The sequence below is a fragment of the Aethalodelphis obliquidens genome, unplaced genomic scaffold (assembly GCF_003676395.1).
Source record: "Aethalodelphis obliquidens isolate GAN/ISIS:26980383/991018 unplaced genomic scaffold, ASM367639v1 scaffold31, whole genome shotgun sequence".
In the NCBI taxonomy this organism is placed as follows: domain Eukaryota; kingdom Metazoa; phylum Chordata; class Mammalia; order Artiodactyla; family Delphinidae; genus Aethalodelphis; species Aethalodelphis obliquidens.
The window spans coordinates 5597639-5605661 of NW_020837975.1; the positions used below are offsets into that span (position 1 = coordinate 5597639).

Sequence of the window (8023 nt, forward strand, 5' to 3'; positions counted from 1 at the left end):
GAATTGGGAGATTGGGGTTGACATATATACACTAATATGTATAAAATAGATAACTAGTAAGAACCTGCTGTATAAAAAATAAATGAAATAAAATTAAAATTTTTTTAAAAGAGAAAGAAAGGGAAATATCCCCAATTAAATGAGGAAGTCAAAAAGGGAACTAGGAGGAATGGATTGATCACTTTGATCACATAAATATTGATCACATAAAATATTAATTATTCTAAAGCAGAATTGCTGTGCCAAAGGCTGATTTGAGTCCTTTATCAATCTCTCAGCCCCCTGTAGAATGTGATTTAGACATTGACCCTATTACATTGTTAGTTACATGCCCTACAAAGGTACCTTCAAGAACCTCCATTCCACATGGAGGGTCTTGTAGAATGTGATTTGGACATTGACCCTATTACATTGTTATTTACATGCTCTACAAAGGTACCTTCAAGACCCCCCATTCCACAAGGATTGCCCCCGATAAGCCGCTTTCTCTATGTGTATCCTGGAGGTCCCACTAAACTCAGTGACAGTATCTGGAGACAATCCTGAAAAACTTGGGTGACCATCGCTGACCAGCACAGAGCTGGCTCACAATAGGGCCCCAGTTAAAATGTTACAAATACAACTGGATCAAACCTTTAAAGCACGAAATTAAAACAATCCTCCTAAGGAAGGAAATCTGAGTTTCAAAAGAGGAACTTCATATTGAGTATCTAACCAGCAACTGATGATGATATTCACAGATGAATCTGATTGGTTCTCCAAAACTGAGACGACCCAATCCAGGAACAAAGAAATGAGTTCCTTGGTTGGTAATGTTTGAGATGTGGGTTGGAGGAGGGTCCTAGTCCTCACTGAGATTTGTCTGCTCCCCTACACCCTGTCTTCTTCTCTTCTTCTGCATGGTGTGCCTTTGGTTCCCCGCAGGCTCCTGGACAGTAATACTGACAGTGATGCTGATGGTGCTGAGCCCGCTCCTGGCTTGGGCTGGAGAGGTAAGCGCACACCTTTGATGGTGAGCTATTTTGGGGTGTGGGGGAAGGGAGGGAGTTAGCTTTGTCTGGGTCCAGGCATGTCACTTAAAACACCGACATCTGGGCTTCCCTGGTGGCGCGGTGGTTGGGAGTGCGCCTGCCGATGCAGGGGACACGGGTTCGTGCCCCGGTCCGGGAGGATCCCACATGCCGCGGAGCGGCTGGGCCCGTGAGCCATGGCCGCTGGGCCTGCGCGTCCGGAGCCTGTGCTCCGCAACGGGAGAGGCCATAGCGGTGAGAGGCCCGCGTACCGCCAAAAAAAAAAGAAAAAAAAAAAACCACCGACATCTTCTTCAGTGACTACTTACCTTTATCACATGGATCCTCAATTCCTTCCACAAACAAAAGGAGCCTGGATACTTGCCCTCTTTATAAGACCAGCATAAGGTGCCTTCGTATATATACATATAGGCTATTTCTTGTCAACTCTCTTCTAATAAAACCTCTCCAGCCTTATATCCCATTCCCTCGGGGTTTTGAGAGGATTTAGAAATGCTTTCAAAAATAATCTAAAATGATTATTAATGATTTCAAAACAATTCCCATCCGTGGTTCCCTTTATTCTGTTGAGTTATGCCAGAAAATGGGAATAATCCTCTGAAAATTTTATGGGGACTCAAAAGGAATTAGAAAGATCTCTCCTAGAAGATCCTGTGGTATGTCCATGGGATCTGTGATGCGGCTACCTCTCACTAATACGTGAGGATGTATCAAGAGACCTCACCATTGTCTCCTTTTCTTTTCTTTTTTTTAAGTTGAAGTATAGTTGATTTACAATATCAAGTTAGTTTCAGGTATACAGCACAGCACTTCAGTTATATATATATATTATATATTATACATATATATATTCTTTTACAGATTTTTTTCCCTTATAGGTTATTACAAAATATTGAGTAGAGTTCCCTGTGCTGTACAGTAAGTCCTTGTTGGTTATCTATTGTCTCCTTTTCTTTCTCCCTAAACCCCACTGTTCATAAGGCCTGTATGCCTGTACTGGAGGTACTCTGACAAAAGCTGGGGTTAGTTTTCTCCCTATTTCTCCTGCGTAAAGCACTCTGGACCTGAAGCAGGGATCCTTAGTACTAAGAATGACCCTGTAGTTAAGGAGCATCTAAGGGGCATTCTGTGATGCCTTAAAGAACTCATAAGAACTGAAAACCTGACACAGGTTAGTTCTTATTAGTGCTTATTCTATTTTGAACCTTTCTATCCTATCAGTTTCTCCTATATCTCCTCTTTCTGTGGCCTGAACCCGCAAGAAGAGATTCAACTAGTATAGAATAAATTATGAAATTATATTTTTATAAACTCCAAATAGTCAAATATCAGCAATTTCATATGGTTCAAACCATACACCCTGAGCAGGATACAGAGCATGTGAAGGCTGTTTCCATCCCATAGGGCTGAAAGCCACTAAGGAAATCAAGGGAACTCATTGACCTCTTGGAGTCTTGGGCCCAAATTTCATAGGTTCATTCATCATGCCATCTATTTTCCATAATTAGCTGTCTTTGGTTACCTCTCCTTCCAGTTTTTCCCTATTCTTTCCCCTACTATGTCATCACCGTTACTAAAAATCCCCGGTTTGCACAAACCCTCAGCACTATAACAGACGCATTGGATGAAATGAAACTTCATGAAATGTTCCCTATCTCTTAAAAATCACCTTTTCCTTACCTGTGAATGTTTCTTCCAAGTAGTAAGAGGAGAAAGAGGAAGTTAGTCTGAATTTCTCACAGGAAAGTAGAAGAGACATAGGTGTCATGATTACAAAAGTGTGTTGGAACTGGAGCCCCTTCTTGCTTTACCAGGAGTCCCACAAAGATCCATTCCCAAAACTATGGCTTTATTCATTTAGATGACAAATACTTCTTTGAGCAACTATTATATACTGGGCTCTGTCCTAGGCACAGGGGATTCTATTTGAATAACAGAAAAAAAAGTCCCTTATGATCATGGAAGTTACCTAATGACAAGAGAGAAAGACAACAACCCAATAAACATTGAACCAAGAAGAACATTTCAAACAGCAATAAATGCTCTGAAAAAAAATGTAAGGGTTAAGGGACTGAGAAAATTGTATTCACCTGACTTCAGTGCAAGTGTCTACAGGGCTCTTCCTGTGACATTCAATTGAGACATAAATGATGAGAATAAGCCAGACATGGGAAGGATCTAAGGGACAAATGCTCCAGGGAGAGGAACCAGGGGAAAGGTCAAAGTGTGGGAAGATGTTTGCTGTGTTTAAGGGATGGAAAGAAGGTTAGAGGAGCTGAAGCAGAGAAAGCAAGTTGGGGAGTGGAATAAGATGAGGTTAGAGAGAAAGTCAGGAGTCAAATCATGTTAGGCCCTGATGGCCATAGTGAGAAATTTGACTTTTATTTACAGAGCTATGTGAAGCTACTAAGGGGTTACAAGGAGAGTCCATTTATATTTATTTTAAAAACTAATTCTAGCTACCACATGGAGATTGGATTGCAGGGGTTCCAAGTGAAGTTACAGAGACCAGTTAGGGGAGAGTAGAAGGGTTCTCCAGGGAAGATGTGCCTGTGACTTCATTTAGTGTAGTAGCGATGAAGTGAACAGATTTGGGATAGATTGTTGAGTGACTTGTTAATGAATTAAATGGTGAGAGTTGGAAGATAGAAAATCAAAAGCTTATCCCTCAGGATTTTGTCTTGCATGATAACTACGTGGATGGTGGCGCTGTTTATTGAGATAGGGAGGACTATGGACCAGTACATCTCCTTAGACTGGATCCAAAAGTCACCTAATTAATATAAAAGACTCATTTATTGATTTTACCCCTTAGGAAATTTCCAGGGTTTTAGGAGACCTGTGGCAGAAACGGGGATGAAGAACAAATACATGTTTCTTATCATAAATCACAATATCACAGTGACTAATTGCCAAGGCAAAGAAATCAGTCAACTTTGGTTGGACTGAACAAATTTATTTTATTGGAAAAAACAGCTCTTCACTGGGACCGGCTTCCCAAAAAACATATTTCATGTAGGACCAAGATTTTCAACAGAAATAATATTGGCAAATTTTTCTATGTCACTCTCAGCTGCTCCATACTTGAGAGTGGTTTCTCCAGGACAGTTTTTTCATATGATTTACACCCATGGTTCTCACCCAATGACAGCTCAGCACTCTTTCTCCCCGTTCCTTCACCCGCCGCAGAACACTGGCTCCAGATAGCGCCATTTTTAGTTGTCACACAGGGGGTTTCTTTTGACAACTAGTGGGTAGAGGCCAGGAAAGCTGATAGACAGGCTACTATGCACAGAACAGCTCCCTCTCCCCAGCCACAAAGAACCACCTGGTCCAAAATGTCTATAGTGCTGAGGTTGAAAACACCGCTTTATATACACTATGCTGCTTCTAGAAATTCTAGACTTACACTTTCTACACACATTCACCTTCCAGTTCAACTCTTCATGGTTTTATTTAGCTTGTTTCATTACCCCCAAAACTAGACAGTTGAACAAATTCATTACTTTCTTGTTGAATCCATTCAATCAAAGCAAGTTCAAGATCTTCATTTTTATTTTTTGCCTTACGCCATGTTTTTCAAAATGTCACGAGTTCTTGGTCATCACATCTCTATTTGATTTCAACAACTTGTCTTTTTAAGTCATAAATAGTGGTGGCTGTTACAATATTTTTCAGTAAAATGCCTCAAATTTCTGCAGCAATGCTACTTTCCACACTATTGATGATATCAGAAACTTCCATTTATTCTTCTTACCTTTAACCACAGGGTTATTCTTTAACTCTTTTTGACATTTTCACAATTCAACTAAATCTAAAGACAAAAATATTTTCATTTTTGAAAGAAACAAAAACATTCATTTGAAAACATACATGCAACCCAATGTTCACTGCAGCATTATTTACAAATATCCAAGATGCAGAAGCAACCTAAGTGTCCATCAACAAATGAATGGGTAAAGATGTGGTTTGTGTATATATATATATATATATATATATATATATATACACACACACACACATACACACACACACAGTGGACTATTACTCAGCCATAAAAAAGAATGAAATTCTGCCATTTGCAACAATGTGGATGGACCTACAGAGTATTATGGTTAGTGGAATAAGTCAGACAGAGAAAGTCAAATACTCTGTGTTATCACTTATAAGTGGAATCTAAAAAATAAAACAAATGTATATGACAAAACAGAAACAGACTCACAAAGAGTGAACTAGTGGCTACAAGTGTGGAAATGGAAGGGGAGAAGGGCAAGATAAAGGTATGGGATTAAGAGATACAAACTACTGTGAATAAAATAAATAAGCAACAAGATATACTGTACAACACAGGGAAATATAACCATTATTTTGTAATAACTTTAAACGGAGTATAACTTTTAACAATATTGAATCATTATGTTGTACACTTGGAACTAACATAATGTTAATGATACTGTAATTTAATACCAAAATATCAAAAATATGTGCATTCATATGATATATATGTGTATATTTATGTCTATGTGTATCTTTACACACAGTGAAGCTACAGAACCATATGTAACCAATACGAGCTCTGAGACACATTTGACCCCTTCCCTCAGCAGGTCAGATTTGCCAAATGAATTTTAGCAGCAAATTTTTAGAAAATCTGATTTTCTGAGCTATCCAGATTTGGAAATGCAGAAAAGGAATTGTGGACCTGTATTGGGGTTATGGTTTTAATCTCCTAAAACTCTTCAATAGTTCTCATTACGTTTAGCATAAAGTCAAAATCCTAATGTCACCTACAAGGAATTTAAGTGCCTGGTTCCATGTGATTTTTCCAGTCTAATCTTTTCCCCTCCTTCCTCTCACTCTCTGTGCTTCAGTGAACTTTCTAGAGGAAGTTCATCAGTTCTTTCAGCTTTTCCACACAGTATTACCATTACCTAAAATGTGTCTCTTTTTCCCCTAAACACACACACACACACACACACACACACACACACACTTCCTCTAGCTCACATCCACGTAACCTTTTATGTTACCACTTAAAGTGGTCTTCAGAGACCACGTCTCTGGCACCCTAACCTAATTTAGGTCATCCTATCATTCTCTGCTATAGAACGCCACACTTTTATCCTGACTTTTCTCACTTCTGTATAAATTCTTTCGTGTTTGGCTTTTGTCCATCACTTTCACTAAATTTTAAGCTCCACAAGTAGAGGGGAGACGGCTGTGTTCCCTTCCTTGGAGTCCCAAGGGACAGCGAAATTTGGACACAAGCACAGCCCTAACCAAGTACTTACAGAATGAAGGAGGCTCCTAAGAGGAGATGGTGATGGGGCAAATCCCAGTCCAGTTCACACTTGGAGATGTCCAGGCGAGCATGGAAGCCAAGTGGAGCCCGAATGGCTCAGGAGCAGAGGGGTCTCTTCCGCCCAGCACGTCCTTCCTCCACCGCTGGCAGGTGGAAGATGAACCCGTGGGGTGCCGGTAGAGCCTCCGAGGGAGTCCTAGCGCCCCCCGCCTGCGCTCGGGCGCCTGTCATCGGTGGGCGTCACCGCCAGTCTCTTCCCATGCGCGCGGGTGACAACATCATTTCTGTCCCCACAGCACTTTTCATGGTGCAGGTAAAGTCCGAGTGTCATTTCTCCAACAGCACGCGCGGCAGGTGCACTTCCTGGACAGGTACCTCTATAACCGGGAGGAGCTGATGCGCTTCGACAGCCACGTGGGGGAGGACCCGGCGGTGAGCGAGCTGGGGCGGCCGGCCGCGGAGCTCTGGAACCGCCAGAAGGATGCCCTGCAGCGGGCGCGGGCCGCCGTGCACACCTTCTGCAGGATCAACTACAAGTTCTTGGAGAGAAGCAGCGTGCGGCGGCGAGGTCGTGGGGGGGCGGGGGGGCGATGACAGAGACAGAGAGACACAGAGAGGGACTGAGTCCAGGGTGAGTGTGTAGGATTGTGGACAAGTGCAAGTTACGAGGGTACACGTGAGAGCCTTCTGTGGGAAAACTAAAGTGAGATTTTGTCGACGTGTGCTGGTGAGAGGGGAGAGAGTGTATGTATGGTGGGGGGAGTGGGCCTGGGGTCTGAGAGGACCGGGAGGGAGGGGGGTATGGGGAGAGGGATGCAGGAGCGAGGGCTCCAGGCAGCCTCCGCTGCCGCCCTGGGAGAGTCTGGGGGAGGGGAGACGAAGGAAAAGGCTGACTGGGGTGGGTGGTCAGAGATGCGGGAAGGAACCTCCAGGTGTCTCTGCTTGGGGGAGGGTAGGGGAGGAGAGGTGAGGAATGTAAGAGGTTTAGGAGAACGTGAGAGGAGCCCCAGTCTGCTCTGGTCACACACCCTCTTACTCCTGAAACCCCTGAAATAAATGTGCCGGCGTGGCGTCTGTGTGCAGGCGCGTTTCTTTGAGAATGAAATTTGTGAGGGAGACTAATCTCTAGGGGTGCAACGGAGAAGAAACTTCCACTCGCCTCCGACCTTTCTGAGGCTACTTTTAGGTCTAAATTTCCAACTACTCTTTTGTTTTCTTACTGTGTATATTTTTACATATTTGAAATTATTGTGAAGCTAGCTTTTCAGATATAATTTTGTTACTTAATAATACCATACTGATGTTACTATTTTTATAATGCTAATAGTACTTAGGTAGTTGTGTTTTCCCTTTGTATGGCTGTAAGCAATTTACCTCACATTCCCCATTGTTAGATTTTATTTTCCATATTGCCACTTAGTTAGAAATTTATATCTTATTATTTTTAACTTACATTTCTTTTATTTCTAAAATTCTTCTCTCTTTTTTTCCCCCCCAATTTTAATGACTGCCCAAAGCATTATCTATTAATCTGTTGCCACTAGGGTCCTAGTGTTTTTCTCAGTAATTTTATGGGTTGTCTATGCAGTAAGATTATTAACACTTTGCTGATACTTGATTCAACATTTTCTCCAGTTTGTGGTTTCTATTAGATTCTGTTCAATATTTTCCATGTTGAGAATTTAACGTT

General features: G+C 41.9%; 1 protein-coding gene across 1 annotated transcript; it reads left to right on the plus strand.

Annotated features, from left to right (window-relative positions):
• Window positions 1–657: 657 nt before the first annotated feature.
• LOC113630960 (HLA class II histocompatibility antigen, DRB1-14 beta chain-like) lies at window positions 658–7099 on the plus strand. Its single transcript, XM_027126904.1, has 2 exons — window positions 658–992; window positions 6676–7099. Exons 1-2 carry the CDS (start codon window positions 900–902, stop codon window positions 6925–6927), a joined length of 345 nt encoding a protein of 114 aa, XP_026982705.1. The 5' UTR covers window positions 658–899; the 3' UTR covers window positions 6928–7099.
• The last annotated feature ends 924 nt before the right edge of the window (window positions 7100–8023 follow it).

Excerpts from the sequence above, each read along its gene's own strand:
- LOC113630960 (XM_027126904.1), top strand. The coding sequence starts at position 900 with ATGGTGTGCCTTTGGTTCCCCGCAGGCTCCTGGACAGTAATACTGACA. Across the intron at positions 993-6,675 it reads TCCTGGCTTGGGCTGGAGAG|CACGCGCGGCAGGTGCACTT; the intron begins GTAAGCGCACAC and ends TTTCTCCAACAG.